The 16,475-nt window shown below is 34.1% G+C and overlaps 4 protein-coding genes across 6 annotated transcripts in view; 3 read left to right on the top strand and 1 right to left on the bottom strand.

The window, feature by feature from the left end:
• LOC135088579 (3',5'-cyclic-AMP phosphodiesterase) overlaps positions 1-16,475 on the top strand; it is a 474,744-nt gene that overhangs the window by 225,459 nt on the left and 232,810 nt on the right. The window contains exon 1 of one of the 3 annotated variants that reach the window (XM_063983434.1): positions 12,571-12,863. The exons of the other annotated variants lie outside the window; for them this stretch is intronic. Within the exon in view, the coding sequence (XP_063839504.1) occupies positions 12,718-12,863 (146 nt within the window). The 5' untranslated portion in view covers positions 12,571-12,717. Of the gene's footprint in view, positions 1-12,570; positions 12,864-16,475 lie in introns of those variants that run through there. 3 annotated transcript variants of the gene reach the window in all.
• On the top strand, positions 893-2,622 carry LOC135071466 (putative nuclease HARBI1). Its single transcript, XM_063965248.1, has 5 exons — positions 893-1,411; positions 1,482-1,763; positions 1,918-2,305; positions 2,386-2,519; positions 2,609-2,622. Exons 1-4 carry the CDS (start codon positions 1,157-1,159, stop codon positions 2,514-2,516), a joined length of 1,056 nt encoding a protein of 351 aa, XP_063821318.1. The 5' UTR covers positions 893-1,156; the 3' UTR covers positions 2,517-2,519; positions 2,609-2,622.
• Positions 3,371-4,380, bottom strand: LOC135071468 (uncharacterized). Its single transcript, XM_063965250.1, has 3 exons — positions 4,312-4,380; positions 4,114-4,223; positions 3,371-4,031 (listed from the first exon to the last, which is right to left on the bottom strand). The coding sequence occupies exons 1-3, from the start codon at positions 4,378-4,380 to the stop codon at positions 3,371-3,373; spliced, it is 840 nt and encodes a 279-aa protein (XP_063821320.1).
• LOC135071467 (putative nuclease HARBI1) lies at positions 5,111-6,576 on the top strand. The gene is made up of 5 exons (XM_063965249.1): positions 5,111-5,365; positions 5,436-5,717; positions 5,872-6,259; positions 6,340-6,473; positions 6,563-6,576. Exons 1-4 carry the CDS (start codon positions 5,111-5,113, stop codon positions 6,468-6,470), a joined length of 1,056 nt encoding a protein of 351 aa, XP_063821319.1. The 3' UTR covers positions 6,471-6,473; positions 6,563-6,576.

Raw genomic sequence — 16,475 nt, forward strand, 5'->3', positions numbered from 1 at the left:
CGTCAATGTTCGACTTTATTTATTTGCATGATTGCCAATTTCTCTTGGCGCCAACTACTTAATCATTCTATATCTTATTTTCTTATTATAATCTAGCTGATACGTCAAACATCGTATCGCCTATCGTTCTTTTTAGTCAAATGACGTCCACTGCTGGATAAAGGCCTTCCCCAAGGATTTCCATAATGACCGGTCTTGCGCTTCCCGCATCCGGGTATCGTCGGCCACACAACTTCTTCCACCTATGTAATGTCATCAGAAGTAATGTCGGATTCCAACGGTAAAGGAATTTTTCAAATCAGTAGTTTCGTAGCCAATTCAATGCGAAGAAACAAACAATCAAATCTTTCCTCTTTATACTCGTAATATTAATGTAGATTAGTATCTTAAACCTGCGCTTTTCAGATTTTTCTCAAGTAAAAAGGTGTGGTAAGTACACCCCAAAAATGGTAGCACGATTTTTCTTTGTTTGGATATAAAAGGGTAGTGAAAAGTTCCCTCATTTGGCTTGCATTAAGTCTCGGTTACAAAGCAGGTCGTTATACTGCAGCGCTCCGTAGAATTTAGTGCACTCTGAAAATATATTTCAGTAGGAGCATTTAGGTCTAAAGGTATAGATAAGCGGAATGGACAATTGTTTATTTTGGTTACCGTCTTTCGGAATGCTTAAATTAACAAGTAAGTAATTGTAGGTAAATGCTTTAAAATGCAGCGTTAATCGTCTTTAAATTTATTATCAAGGTTACAGAAATTCTTGTTACGTTTGTTTACTCGACCTTAAAATGGATAAGTTTATTTTTTGTAAAATAAATACGAAGCTAAAAGGAATCAGGAATTAATTGTAAAATAGAATAAAAGCATGTTTCAAAGCAATTAGCCTTTTCCAGACTAACGGTCTTATTCATAATCATTTTTCACATTTTATCAAATGCTTATTAGAGGTTTATAAAACGTTTGATAAAAATTGTTATTCATAATCGTCATTTAGCGCTAAAATCCTCTTTTATCTGTGTGATAAGTTATCGAGAGCTCGGGCCTTGTTTAAAGCTCTAATAAACCTATTTTAACCTAACTTTTATAAATGTCATTTCATATGAATGTCACTTCGTTGGTTTATTTATTCAAAATATCCTTGCTGTGATCCTTGCTTGTGAAAATGAATGCTATAAATGCAATTGTGCATTTAGCCAATAATGCCGACCCAGCGCGACGTAGAAAGCTCTACCGCCAACGAAGCAACCCATTCGATTTGCGGGACCTAAATTTTAAAATAAAATATAGGTTCAATAAGGACACAGTGCGCACCATCATAGATTTGGTGGAAGATGATCTGGTTCAGAGCGCTAGAGGTGGTGGCACGTGTCCTGAACTGCAAGTTTTAGTGGCCATAAGATGTTGGGGACGTCGTGAGGTAAGCACAAAAAAGTGTTTTATTTTATCCCTTTGTCGTGGCTGCTATAATTATTTTCATACATTTTCAGGTACAAGATGATGCTGGTGACCTCCATGGCCTAAGTCAGCCGACAGTGAGCCGGATATGCGCCAGAGTCGCGCATGCAATCGCGAATAAGGCAAATTCCTTCATCAAAATGCCTATCACTATAGGAGAGCAGGAAAGAATTAGTGCCAAATTTAGAGCAATTAAAAATTTTCCTGGGGTGATAGGAGCCATAGATTGCACCCACATTAAAATTAAAAAAACCGGAGGTGACATGGCCCAGTACTATATTAATAGAAAAGGCTATTATTCCCTGAATGTTCAGGTAAAATATATTTTGATTTTATACAGTTTACAACAGAGAAAGATTTGTTTTAATAATGTCTATAATTTTTACTTTGTATGATCTAAATTTTAGCAACATTCAACACTATATTATTGGATGGATTACCTACAGGATACTGTTTTTTTTATTTTAGGTTGTCTGTGATGCTGACCTCAAAATAATGGATATAGTGGCTAGATGGCGAGGCAGTACACATGACAGTCGAATTTTTATGGAGAGCAATATAAAACAACGATTTGAGGATAGGCAGTTTAGAGGACGCCTTATTGGCGATTCGGGCTACCCTCTTCTGCCATATCTATTTACACCTATTTTAAGGCCTAGTCGTCCAGAAGAAGAAGCATACAATAATGCTCACATCTCAACTAGGAACACTGTTGAAAGGTGTTTTGGGGTGTGGAAGCAGCGGTTCCAATGCCTACTCCATGGCTTACCAGTAAGCCTCCAAAATGGAAAAGCTGTGATCATAGCATTGGCTGTATTACATAATATAGCCATTGATATGAATGACACATTGTTAGGTAAATGTTATCAATTTGACTGTACATAAGGAATACAAATCTTTATGACAAAATGTTGACAAATTCATAATATTTTTCAGAACAACATATGGAGCAGGTCCCTGTAACTCCGCAACTTTCGACGGAGAACAGTGTTCACGACAACCGACCTTCATTGTTGAGGCGTAGGTCGCAGTTGATACTACAAAATTTTATAAATCAACATTTTTGAATGGTACTAAAATACATTTTGATAAATTCCAACGATTTACTTTTATGTAATGTCATTTGAGTTCATGAAAATGTTGTATTTTAATTTTTCAGATACTGTTCCTGGCATCTTAATGAAAATAAAAAGAATATTTGATTGAAAAATACCTGTATTTCAATTTTCAGTCCAATTTGTTACTATCACAAAAACAAAACCTGTAGTTCTCTTTAAAAAAGCAATTATTCTGCAAAAATTCAAAACAAATTACTTTATATCACTAATTTAAGTACAATTAGTTTCAACAAACTTACTTATTAAAAATCACAGTTCAATTCTTTAAAACAAAGAAATTGCTTAAGTATAAACGTTTCTATTCGGAGGTTATCAACCTTCTACATTTAAAACAAAATAACCATAATTTACACTATTATTATAAAGGCGAATGTTTGTGACTAGGCATATGTGTATTTACTTTATATCACTAATTTAAGTACAATTATTAAACTTACTTACTAAAAATCACAGTTCAATTCTTATAAACAAATAAATTGCTAAAACAGATAGATTATATAGTCTCGAATAACATATAGGCTTCTTTTTATCCTGGAAAAATGCACAGATCCTGTAGGTTACAGAAATAGTAGTCTACGCAGGCGGAGTCGTGGGCAACAGCTAGTTAATAGTAATCTCAAACTCTTATTAAGTTATGACTAGTAAACATATTCATAGCCGTCTAAATATATTGCAGAAACACAATCAAAATGCGGATTGGAACTGCATAAAATACAAATTAAAAACAAACAGAAGTAAGGGAGGAACTAACTTATTATTTAGAATCTGTTAGTACTTGAAAAACTTTAACATCAAAAGACTTATTATTCTTTATTAATGTGAGTGTAATATTTAAGTTTTTCCTGTAATAATTGATGCTCAAGATCCAAGTTTCTCCCTTTCTTCCGTTCGTTTTCCATTTGAACTTCATGCAGTTCAATCCGGCATTTTGATTCTGTTTCTGCAATTTCGGAAATCCTAACTTTGCTTAAATCAATTAAGCCTTCTTTGTTTAACAGTTTCCTTTTTTTTTTGATTGCTGGTGCTTTAAAATTAGGTTTTGCTTTATTTTCTTTTGCCTCTACTTTTTTATTTTCTTTATCTTCCAATATGCCTCTAGTAGTACAAGCATGTGTATCTTCTATTTCTTCATCAAGTACCACCAATTCATATTGGATTTCTTCATTATTTATCAATTCCTGATCTTGCGTATTTTGAGTTGATTCCTCCTCTTGAATGTTAATTAATTCACTTTTATTTGAGTCCGAGTCAAATCTGTTAACATCGACTACAAATTCATTGGGCAACCAAGATGCTATATCATCAGCCCTATCGTCAGGCACTGATAATGGTGGACCACCGCCAGTTTTAATTTGAGCCTGCCTAGCAATGGTCTTGTCTTTCTTCGCACTGATTTTTATGAGGCTCCATTGCGATTTTAACTGGGTAATGGAGCGGTTCATACCAGCGCACATTGAATTAAACCTGAAAAAGAAATGACAGGATTTTGAATTACAGGTAAAGGCAAAATTTTATATTGAAGGCAGAAATCAAAAGATGTACCAACGTTGTTTGTAAATCAGCCCAAGCCGCAACCTTCCGTTTATTCGTGTTAGTGTCTGTATTTTTATTTTCGATTGCATTTACTCTTTCTTTCACCAACTCTTTCAGCAAATACTGAAAAGCAAACACTAGGCGTCAAACATAAATAAAACCATGCTACAAAAATTAGTAGGCACTTTATCAGGCTAAAAATAAGTACTACCTTATCTTCCTCCAACCAGTTTTCTGATCGTTGCCTTTTAGGCGGTCTGTTCTCCTTCGTCATGGACATAATTAGTATCCGATGTAACTAGCCGGGTCGTCGTAAGAGCTTATTGCAGAGTACAGGGTAAGAGGTACAGAATCCAGAACATACAATCCCAAGTTTTATAAAAGTTTGATAAAACTTGGGAGTTGATCGAAAAAACCGAAAACTTTATTAAATTTTCGTGCCAAATGTCAATGTCAGTAAGTAAAACGTCACAGCTGCCAATTTTTTGTTTTTTTTTTCTGCGATTTGTCTATGATTTTACATGGTCCACCAAGTTAAATCACCAAAAAAGCTGTTTTCGTTCATTCTTTTTGTATAGTCTGTGGAAAGAAAATATTAAACTCTGTTTTAGCTATCAAAGGTTTATAAACGATTATGAATAACGTTTTTTATCAGAGGTTTATAAGAGTGTTTTAAGCCTATCAAACGTTTTAGCTAATGTAGGTTTTAAACCTATATTAGCATTTTATTATGAATAAGACCGTAACGGTCTTATTCATAATCATTTTTCACATTTTATCAAATGCTTATTAGAGGTTTATAAAACGTTTGATAAAAATTGTTATTCATAATCGTCATTTAGCGCTAAAATCCTCTTTTATCTGTGTGATAAGTTATCGAGAGCTCGGGCCTTGTTTAAAGCTCTAATAAACCTATTTTAACCTAACTTTTATAAATGTCATTTCATATGAATGTCACTTCGTTGGTTTATTTATTCAAAATATCCTTGCTGTGATCCTTGCTTGTGAAAATGAATGCTATAAATGCAATTGTGCATTTAGCCAATAATGCCGACCCAGCGCGACGTAGAAAGCTCTACCGCCAACGAAGCAACCCATTCGATTTGCGGGACCTAAATTTTAAAATAAAATATAGGTTCAATAAGGACACAGTGCGCACCATCATAGATTTGGTGGAAGATGATCTGGTTCAGAGCGCTAGAGGTGGTGGCACGTGTCCTGAACTGCAAGTTTTAGTGGCCATAAGATGTTGGGGACGTCGTGAGGTAAGCACAAAAAAGTGTTTTATTTTATCCCTTTGTCGTGGCTGCTATAATTATTTTCATACATTTTCAGGTACAAGATGATGCTGGTGACCTCCATGGCCTAAGTCAGCCGACAGTGAGCCGGATATGCGCCAGAGTCGCGCATGCAATCGCGAATAAGGCAAATTCCTTCATCAAAATGCCTATCACTATAGGAGAGCAGGAAAGAATTAGTGCCAAATTTAGAGCAATTAAAAATTTTCCTGGGGTGATAGGAGCCATAGATTGCACCCACATTAAAATTAAAAAAACCGGAGGTGACATGGCCCAGTACTATATTAATAGAAAAGGCTATTATTCCCTGAATGTTCAGGTAAAATATATTTTGATTTTATACAGTTTACAACAGAGAAAGATTTGTTTTAATAATGTCTATAATTTTTACTTTGTATGATCTAAATTTTAGCAACATTCAACACTATATTATTGGATGGATTACCTACAGGATACTGTTTTTTTTATTTTAGGTTGTCTGTGATGCTGACCTCAAAATAATGGATATAGTGGCTAGATGGCGAGGCAGTACACATGACAGTCGAATTTTTATGGAGAGCAATATAAAACAACGATTTGAGGATAGGCAGTTTAGAGGACGCCTTATTGGCGATTCGGGCTACCCTCTTCTGCCATATCTATTTACACCTATTTTAAGGCCTAGTCGTCCAGAAGAAGAAGCATACAATAATGCTCACATCTCAACTAGGAACACTGTTGAAAGGTGTTTTGGGGTGTGGAAGCAGCGGTTCCAATGCCTACTCCATGGCTTACCAGTAAGCCTCCAAAATGGAAAAGCTGTGATCATAGCATTGGCTGTATTACATAATATAGCCATTGATATGAATGACACATTGTTAGGTAAATGTTATCAATTTGACTGTACATAAGGAATACAAATCTTTATGACAAAATGTTGACAAATTCATAATATTTTTCAGAACAACATATGGAGCAGGTCCCTGTAACTCCGCAACTTTCGACGGAGAACAGTGTTCACGACAACCGACCTTCATTGTTGAGGCGTAGGTCGCAGTTGATACTACAAAATTTTATAAATCAACATTTTTGAATGGTACTAAAATACATTTTGATAAATTCCAACGATTTACTTTTATGTAATGTCATTTGAGTTCATGAAAATGTTGTATTTTAATTTTTCAGATACTGTTCCTGGCATCTTAATGAAAATAAAAAGAATATTTGATTGAAAAATACCTGTATTTCAATTTTCAGTCCAATTTGTTACTATCACAAAAACAAAACCTGTAGTTCTCTTTAAAAAAGCAATTATTCTGCAAAAATTCAAAACAAATTACTTTATATCACTAATTTAAGTACAATTAGTTTCAACAAACTTACTTATTAAAAATCACAGTTCAATTCTTTAAAACAAAGAAATTGCTTAAGTATAAACGTTTCTATTCGGAGGTTATCAACCTTCTACATTTAAAACAAAATAACCATAATTTACACTATTATTATAAAGGCGAATGTTTGTGACTAGGCATATGTGTATTTACTTTATATCACTAATTTAAGTACAATTATTAAACTTACTTACTAAAAATCACAGTTCAATTCTTATAAACAAATAAATTGCTAAAACAGATAGATTATATAGTCTCGAATAACATATAGGCTTCTTTTTATCCTGGAAAAATGCACAGATCCTGTAGGTTACAGAAATAGTAGTCTACGCAGGCGGAGTCGTGGGCAACAGCTAGTTAATAGTAATCTCAAACTCTTATTAAGTTATGACTAGTAAACATATTCATAGCCGTCTAAATATATTGCAGAAACACAATCAAAATGCGGATTGGAACTGCATAAAATACAAATTAAAAACAAACAGAAGTAAGGGAGGAACTAACTTATTATTTAGAATCTGTTAGTACTTGAAAAACTTTAACATCAAAAGACTTATTATTCTTTATTAATGTGAGTGTAATATTTAAGTTTTTCCTGTAATAATTGATGCTCAAGATCCAAGTTTCTCCCTTTCTTCCGTTCGTTTTCCATTTGAACTTCATGCAGTTCAATCCGGCATTTTGATTCTGTTTCTGCAATTTCGGAAATCCTAACTTTGCTTAAATCAATTAAGCCTTCTTTGTTTAACAGTTTCCTTTTTTTTTTGATTGCTGGTGCTTTAAAATTAGGTTTTGCTTTATTTTCTTTTGCCTCTACTTTTTTATTTTCTTTATCTTCCAATATGCCTCTAGTAGTACAAGCATGTGTATCTTCTATTTCTTCATCAAGTACCACCAATTCATATTGGATTTCTTCATTATTTATCAATTCCTGATCTTGCGTATTTTGAGTTGATTCCTCCTCTTGAATGTTAATTAATTCACTTTTATTTGAGTCCGAGTCAAATCTGTTAACATCGACTACAAATTCATTGGGCAACCAAGATGCTATATCATCAGCCCTATCGTCAGGCACTGATAATGGTGGACCACCGCCAGTTTTAATTTGAGCCTGCCTAGCAATGGTCTTGTCTTTCTTCGCACTGATTTTTATGAGGCTCCATTGCGATTTTAACTGGGTAATGGAGCGGTTCATACCAGCGCACATTGAATTAAACCTGAAAAAGAAATGACAGGATTTTGAATTACAGGTAAAGGCAAAATTTTATATTGAAGGCAGAAATCAAAAGATGTACCAACGTTGTTTGTAAATCAGCCCAAGCCGCAACCTTCCGTTTATTCGTGTTAGTGTCTGTATTTTTATTTTCGATTGCATTTACTCTTTCTTTCACCAACTCTTTCAGCAAATACTGAAAAGCAAACACTAGGCGTCAAACATAAATAAAACCATGCTACAAAAATTAGTAGGCACTTTATCAGGCTAAAAATAAGTACTACCTTATCTTCCTCCAACCAGTTTTCTGATCGTTGCCTTTTAGGCGGTCTGTTCTCCTTCGTCATGGACATAATTAGTATCCGATGTAACTAGCCGGGTCGTCGTAAGAGCTTATTGCAGAGTACAGGGTAAGAGGTACAGAATCCAGAACATACAATCCCAAGTTTTATAAAAGTTTGATAAAACTTGGGAGTTGATCGAAAAAACCGAAAACTTTATTAAATTTTCGTGCCAAATGTCAATGTCAGTAAGTAAAACGTCACAGCTGCCAATTTTTTGTTTTTTTTTTCTGCGATTTGTCTATGATTTTACATGGTCCACCAAGTTAAATCACCAAAAAAGCTGTTTTCGTTCATTCTTTTTGTATAGTCTGTGGAAAGAAAATATTAAACTCTGTTTTAGCTATCAAAGGTTTATAAACGATTATGAATAACGTTTTTTATCAGAGGTTTATAAGAGTGTTTTAAGCCTATCAAACGTTTTAGCTAATGTAGGTTTTAAACCTATATTAGCATTTTATTATGAATAAGACCGTAAGCGTTTAAAATAACAGCTTAATCTGTTTACCGTAAACTTAACTGAATGCGCTTCCAGTAATTGGCGATGCCAAACATTACCTTTGCTAAATTAGTATAATGGATTATGGGCATATTGGTTATTATAGAAAGTTATTAGAGTAGGTACCTAATGTTTCAGCACACTTTTGGAAGAGTAAAACAAAAGTTTACTAACTTTCGTAAAAAAATAATAGAGAGAATGAATGAAAAATGACGAACTTTTTGAATGCTGGTTAATATTGACTATTGCCTAGGGTCATCTACTACCCTTTTTATATTTCACTGCGAACTAGTTGTACAGAGTAACGAGTGGGGAATCCTATGCAGTTGCAATAGGGGTTATTTTTCATCAAAACGCTTAGTCTGATATGCTGTCGACAGTATGGGTAAAGCTGAAATGATAAAACGGCGTCACTGAACAGCTGAACGCTTTAACCAGAGGAAATGTACACAACGAAACAGTAAGTAGTTTATTTACAAAACCGTGATAGAATACCAGTATGCTGATTGAAGAGGTTATTTGCCAGCTGTATTTATAGCTTTATAGTTCTCACTTCTTGCAAACCGACAAAAATACAATACTAGAAAGTACGCGTGAAAAATCTTCAACACTCGACACAAGAAAACATCTGCATAGATCAATGAAAACAGCTAAATCTATCAATGACAGTTATATTTTTTATTTCACTGTCCTCGCAGACAAAAATAAAGTTGACAAGGGTTGCTATTTAAATTTGCAGGATTTTGTGAAATAAATTGGGAATAAAATGCGACAATTTAAACTGAAAACTAAAGTTGTTTCGATTGCGGTGTTTCAGAGATCCATATCAGCTTACTTACTAGGTACGAACATTAAATATCATATTAAGAAGTTCTTTGCCTAACGTGGCCTAACGTGTTGGCCGTTGATTGTGTGAGTCGTTGATTCTCCCAACATTTTTTTGGTCTCTAAAAAAAGAACAATATCAGATTTTGTGATCCCTCTCCAGGGTCTCTATGTTCAGTAAAGAATACAGCTACTTTTTTTGTCAACATCGACGCTTGCTTAACATGCTTGTCTTAAAGGCTCAGAACATAAAATAAAATCTCTGTAGTAAAATCTGTTCTGCTTAAGGTGGACCCAGCAGGCCTTAAATAGGCTACTTATTTACATACCGTCGTTGACGAGTGAAATCCTCGTAAGTTGATTTTTTACCAAAAACACTTTTTAATGTAGGATTGAGATAGAAGAGAGATAGAATTGGAGCTCACCTATATCCGAATGGGATGATTGTAGTGACATCTATCGCGTTCAATGAAAACCTCGTAAAAATATTCAGGAGGCGGTTTTTGTCTCCTGAAAATTTTTGTTTTCGGTACTCCCGAGGTTTTCACTTGTCAACGACAATACGGTGCGGTGTTAACAGTATTCCGAGCTAATGATGCTGAAAAGCATCACTAAAGTCATGAATTTATAATAGTCTGTCGAAAACAAAAGCATTTTATACGGTTTTTCTCCAGCTATGTTACACGTCGGAAACAGTGTGTCATCGGAAAAATCTGTATGAGTGTACAGCATTTCAAACTAATATTTTTGCTGTAAAATCACACTTATTACAAGTGAGTAAGATGCCACAGTGTTAAGCTTGATGTGACGTTGTCTGCACAACAAATTATTTTTAAGTTTCAAAGAAAATATTCGCGTTGATTTATATGAAACGCGTGGAATGCAAACATATTTTATTTTTGTTTCATAAAGTGCTTGTAGACATAACTAGATCAAGGTATGTTGGTCAGTATAACTATAAGTACTATTTATCAATGATTCATTTACTTAGTGCTAATTGCGGAAATTGAAAAGAGGCCTGTTGTTTAAAATGTCAACTACTTTATCTAAAGTTATAAAATTTGATATTATAATGTAATTTCTTGGTAGACTACTAAGGCTGGGATGCTCCATCTTACTTTAACTGTGAGAAACGACAAAAATCTGTCAAACTCCATACAAAAAGCACCGGTTATTGTTATAGTTAACAGTTTTAAAATTAGGTGGTGCAACTCAGCCTAAGTATTTATACTAAATTGAGCTTGGATAACTTACCTTAAGCGCACATATCATCAAAGTAGCGAAAATGGCACAAAAGTACAATATGTATGAAATGTACAATTTTACATCCAAAAAGTATGTCACTAATAAAAAACTTGACATAGTAACATAACGATATAGCTTTTGTTATTACAATGCATACCTGCAGGAAGTTTATTTTAATTCGATGTACACTCTACTTATTTCAATTAAAAACTTTTGAAATCCATTTCCTCCTTTAATTAAAGTTTTTTGACAAGTCCGCTAATATCGATGGCTCCTACGTATACTGGCGTAAGTGAAAAAAGTAAATTTTACAGGAGAGCCACTTTAGTGGCCAGAACCATATTTTTGGGTCATATCTTCTGACCTACTAAAACGAATTTAATGAAATTTCAAATTTAGCCTTAACATGTAATGCTTTTGCTACTGCTGTTATCAATTTTTATATTTTTCTTATATATTTTGAGATTTTACGCATTGCCCTTTTACGTCGTCACATTTCTATAATTTCATGTATATTGTTCAACGTAAAGAGACTTAAATGACAACGTAAATATAATATTTTAAGCGATTACTCTCTTTATTTATGCATGTAATTATTTTAATTGTTATCATGTGCTATATCAATAATAAATCAGTTAGAAAAAGTTGTTTAATGTATCGTTATTACGTTTTAACGCAAATACGCCCATATACTGTGCTCGAGATTTAGTTAGGTCTTTTAACATAATGTGTCATATTTTTAAAAATTATAAATAACTTGAAAAAATCGAACTGCCTAAGGCGGGAATTGAACCCACGATGCCTTAGGCAGTTAGATTTTTTCAAATTATTTATAATTTTAAATTAGTTTGAGATGCAACTCTTGACGCTAAAAATTAAATAACTATATAATGTGTCATAATTTATAAATAAAACAATTTGCTAAATATTTTCATGACTTTATTTAAGATTTGGATTATAAAAAATACATATTTAGGTATGTAAGCAACTACTCGTATAGATTGACGAATCGTATGATTGGGCTTTATACGTGGCGTAGTTTTGCACATACGCCTATTTGCCTAAAATTTAATTTTGTATCTAATGGAAAAAATTTTTTTTTTTCTTACTGACGTTATAGATTAGAGCAAAATGAAATCATTGCTTAAATAATTGGAAAAAGGCGTAAGCGGCAGTTTCGCCTTTATACGTAGGAGCCATCGCTATAGGGTTAACGCAAAGACGTTGTGTAGTCGCGTCAGAACAATGCTTTGAGTCGGGCCATTTCCAAATGATGTTCCTTCGGATTTGGAATAATGCGATTTGGGAATACCCTTGTTTGCTGTTCCAGAATCTCGTTAGACAAAACAAAGAATGGATTTGAAATGAGCGTTGTTTATTATGAATTGACAAATAAGGGCAGATTGGCAAATACCGTGAATAATTTATAAGTTTTATTATTAGAACAACCCATTGTGAAGACAAATAAAGGATTAGTATTATAATCTGTTGGCATTATTGCTTATTTCAATGTTGCGATACATATTTTTTAAATGTAAGCAGAAAGTACCTACCTAGCTGAAGTAAATTAAAATAAACCTTAATTTTGTACTTACCTACATATTTCATTCGTCAATATCACAATAAGTGATGTAACGGATTATGTGTTTATTTATTTAATTTCAGAATTACTCTGTAACTTACTATTCTTCATTTGCCACAAAACCTCGGAACTGTATCAAGAAAATATTATTTTCCCAAACTCGGAAAACTCAGTGAAAATGTGACGGTTGATAAGCGACATCTATATTTTATTTCTGAAACTACGTTCTAGTTGAGTTGTTGTGATGTTGCCAATCGCCGAGGCGGAGGATGGCGCCACTGCGCAAGTGTCGGTTGCCCGCCAACGCCGCACGAGGGATCGTGTCGTCACAGCAGAAATGCGAGCCGTCCGCCGCCGCCGCGGGTGGACCGTAGTCGGCTCTGAAACTAGGTAAGGCTGAACGATCACAGATGTCGCTGTTCTGAAATTCAGCGGCAATCAATAGCGGAATTTCAGCTGTAGGACTTTCATGCACATGTGTTTTCAGGCGAATCATCGTTTTCATCATGTGTTTTCAGCTATGTTCAGTTTTTCTCATAAATGAGACCCATGTTTATGCTTTATATTTGCACCTAGGTATAATCTAATAAAATTGTACCTACATAGTACTTATGTTCCTTAATTTAAGTTAGTGAATTTGCTATCTACTTTGTAACTTTATATGATTTATACAACAAATCTAAATTTTAAAATTGTTCGTTCAATTTCCACGAAAGAGGCAGGTAAGTAAACAATCTTTCAAAACATTTAAATGAAGCTCGCAAATTGGTGTATGAATTATTCATAGAGGAAAAATATTTCTCTTACTTATGTTTTCTTTTTCTGATATCAGATCGCAGGGCCTTATGATATTTTTGTAGGTGAATATTTGTAATATTTTTATTGGAACCTATTTATAGATAGCCAGTTACATCGAAACTTACATCGAAAAGAGGTTTTATTCCGTATTGAAAATTGCATTCGGTATTTTATCTGGCTACCTACTCATTCCTGGAGGTAATTGCCAATTAGCCGTGGCCAATACCAAGTCGTACTCAAATACACGATACCAATTTGAACTGAAAATACTTTTTTTTTAATTGCAACCATCCCGAGAAACTTGAATTTATCATTCTGTGAAGGTTAATATTTGAATAGTAAGTTAATATTGCGATCATATTCATCTGCTGAAATTAAGCGGACTTCAAGTTAAATTCTAGTTCAACTTAAGTAGTTAATTAATTAATAAATAATTGACGAATTAAATTGTTTTAACGAGAGTTTTAACTGGAAAAATCTTAATTTACAACATAATCATGTTTATTTATTTTCTCACCGTTACAATTTTATCTGTATTAAAACTTCCACAAATTTTGTCTCAATAGCTACAAAAATAACTGAAAGCTCTAAAAAATCAAATGTTTTGCTTTAACCAATGTTATGATAACCGCAAGTAACAAGCGTTCATAAACACGAAAAATGTGTACCGCAGTTAACCATGAAAGTTAATTTGCGAAAATTTCAAATTGCACAGGGAGTTTCAAAACTGCCAGTGGATAGAAGCGAAATAAAAGTTGTAATTTATCTTTCTAAACGTAATTCAATAAACCGACAACCCGGCCGGGGCCGTCTCAAAGGGGCCGTACTGGAAATTGTACCGGTTTTCACCCGTAATGAATTTCTTATGGACGCTCTGCTAAATGTTTAATTGCTGCGATGGGTTTTTTTATTCAAACGCTTTTTACCACAGACGTTGGTTACACAAGAGTTTTCTTTTAAATAAGCTCATATTTATCAGCCCCACACGTAAAATTGTCTTGTCACAGTTTTCACACTATTTTGTTCTAATAAAAAGCAAATTGATAGCAGTGCATCTTATTTTCAACCGACTTCAAAAAAGGAGGAGGTTCTCAATTCGACCCGTATGTTTTTTTTTTTTTTTTTTTTCTATGTTTGTTACGCGATAACTCCGCCAATTATGAACCGATTTGAACAAATCTTTTTTCGGCGTATAGGTAATACCTCAAGGGTGGTCCCATTTAAATTTAATAATAGAAAAAACAACCCCCAAGGGTGGAAAATTGGGGATGAACTTTTTTATACGCAATATCTCCGCCGATTATAAATCAATTTGAACGATTATTTTTTTGTTGAATAGGTATTATCAAAAGGGTGGTTTCATGCGAATTTGAAGAAAATATTTCATCCCCAAGGGTGGAAAATTGGAGATGAACTTTTTTATACGCAATATTTTTAATTTTTAGTTTTTTTTTGTGTTCACGCATTTGAAGTCGGTTTTATTTTTTTAAAAAGTTAATTTATGTTTAAATGTTTATGAAATTGTTACTGATTGGACATTACTAACTTACTTTTTATTTAATTTAATTTCTACTAACCTAATACGACTCAATGATGTTATGTAAATTTGTACGCCGACCTTGGGCCAAACATAGTGATACCGACTTAATTTTTAACACCTGTAATATGTTATTTCAGGTAAGTCCATTCCGTCCATCAAAAACAGTAAGTCTTAGGACTATTTCGAGTAATGCATTTTTTTATTATATTTTATTTAGAGTTCAAAACCTAGCCACTATAGCCGCATACTTTTTTTTTTATGCTAGACAAGGCAGGCATTTGACCGCAATCGCACCTGGTGTTAAGTGAGATGCAGTCTAGGATGGTACATATCTGCCCTATAAGTGCCTATTCACTCTCGCCTTGAAAACGCCCGGATACTGCGTTGCCTCATTTGGTTTCTCCTTTACGCAGTTGTTGGAACAGTGGGTAATCGGGAAATGGAATAGATAAATCATAGTCTGATGCTTCCACAGCATAGAAAGGAGTTTACGTACAGGAGTTTATAGCTCCTTTGATCTTCTAGAATACCTCCGTTTTCGTTGCCTATAAAAAATTCGAAAAAAATAAAAAGATTTTGAAAATAATTCCAAACTAAATGTCTATTTATTATGATGGATATTATCATCTACAAGCTATTCCTGTGCTATCACCCGCGTAAGTTTTGTTCTGATATAGTCTATATTACTTATGGATAATGTAGCGTGCAATGGAGAGGGCTATGCTCCGTGTTTCTTTACGAGATCGAATCAGAAATGAGGAGATCCGTAAACGAACTAAAGTCGCTGACATAGCCCGACGGATTAGCAAGCTGAAGTGGCAATGGGCTGGGCACATAGTACGCAGAACTGACGGCCGATGGGGCAGCAAGGTTCTGGAATGGAGGCCGCGTACCGGAAAACGCAGCATAGGACGTCCATCCACAAGGTAGACCGACGACACCATTAAGGTAGCAGAGAAGCGCTGGACGCAGGCCGCTACCAACCGATCAACATGAAAAACATTGGGCCTCCCCAATGTTTTCCATGTTCAGCAGTGGAAGTCCTACGGCTTAAATGATGATGATGAAATGATGATTTGGCATTATAATGGTGAAAGAATATTGGAAAACGGTCCAGTAGTTTTTGAGTATATTCGTTATAGGTAAACATAAGAAAATGCAAATATGTATAATAATTAGTATGGAATAAGTATGATAACATTGTAACGAATTTTTGTATAAGTAAGCTTCAAAAATAATTGCAAATGGTGGCATCTAAAGATGCCTTCCGTAAGAGGCTTCGGTATTGAACGCTCAATTTTCAGTTTCCATTTCCTCAACAGTGTTGATGACGTTTGTAGACGTCAGCGCTGGGAAACGAATTCAATTTCCGACTCGTTAGTTTATTCGAACATATTTTATATGTTAACAACGTTTTTCGGATATTAATAATATAATATTGTAATGATCCTTACTCGTTTGATCTGAAAGCAAAGAATTTATATGCACATTATCTATAGTTCATTATGATGACGAGGCAACGTCATCATAAGAAAATCCTTTTAGTATAGCAATATTTCAAAATACGTGCTAAGGGAAGCGCTGGAGGCAGGCCGCTACCAATCGATTGTTAGAATAAATGGAACGCAACCATTTTATATTGTGTATGTTGGCAAAACGGAAAT

This window comes from Ostrinia nubilalis, chromosome 4 (genome assembly GCF_963855985.1).
Source record: "Ostrinia nubilalis chromosome 4, ilOstNubi1.1, whole genome shotgun sequence".
In the NCBI taxonomy this organism is placed as follows: domain Eukaryota; kingdom Metazoa; phylum Arthropoda; class Insecta; order Lepidoptera; family Crambidae; genus Ostrinia; species Ostrinia nubilalis.

What these genes read in the sequence shown, in the direction of transcription:
- LOC135071466 (XM_063965248.1), top strand. Translation starts at nt 1,157, where the DNA reads ATGAATGCTATAAATGCAATTGTGCATTTAGCCAATAATGCCGACCCA. An exon ending in GATGTTGGGGACGTCGTGAG is followed by an intron (nt 1,412 to 1,481) that starts GTAAGCACAAAA and finishes ATACATTTTCAG; the next exon opens with GTACAAGATGATGCTGGTGA. An exon ending in ATTATTCCCTGAATGTTCAG is followed by an intron (nt 1,764 to 1,917) that starts GTAAAATATATT and finishes TTTTTATTTTAG; the next exon opens with GTTGTCTGTGATGCTGACCT.
- LOC135071468 (XM_063965250.1), bottom strand. Translation starts at nt 4,380, where the DNA reads ATGTCCATGACGAAGGAGAACAGACCGCCTAAAAGGCAACGATCAGAA. An exon ending in ACTGGTTGGAGGAAGATAAG is followed by an intron (nt 4,224 to 4,311) that starts GTAGTACTTATT and finishes TTTGCTTTTCAG; the next exon opens with TATTTGCTGAAAGAGTTGGT. An exon ending in TGGGCTGATTTACAAACAAC is followed by an intron (nt 4,032 to 4,113) that starts GTTGGTACATCT and finishes TTTCTTTTTCAG; the next exon opens with GTTTAATTCAATGTGCGCTG.
- LOC135071467 (XM_063965249.1), top strand. Translation starts at nt 5,111, where the DNA reads ATGAATGCTATAAATGCAATTGTGCATTTAGCCAATAATGCCGACCCA. An exon ending in GATGTTGGGGACGTCGTGAG is followed by an intron (nt 5,366 to 5,435) that starts GTAAGCACAAAA and finishes ATACATTTTCAG; the next exon opens with GTACAAGATGATGCTGGTGA. An exon ending in TATGAATGACACATTGTTAG is followed by an intron (nt 6,260 to 6,339) that starts GTAAATGTTATC and finishes AATATTTTTCAG; the next exon opens with AACAACATATGGAGCAGGTC.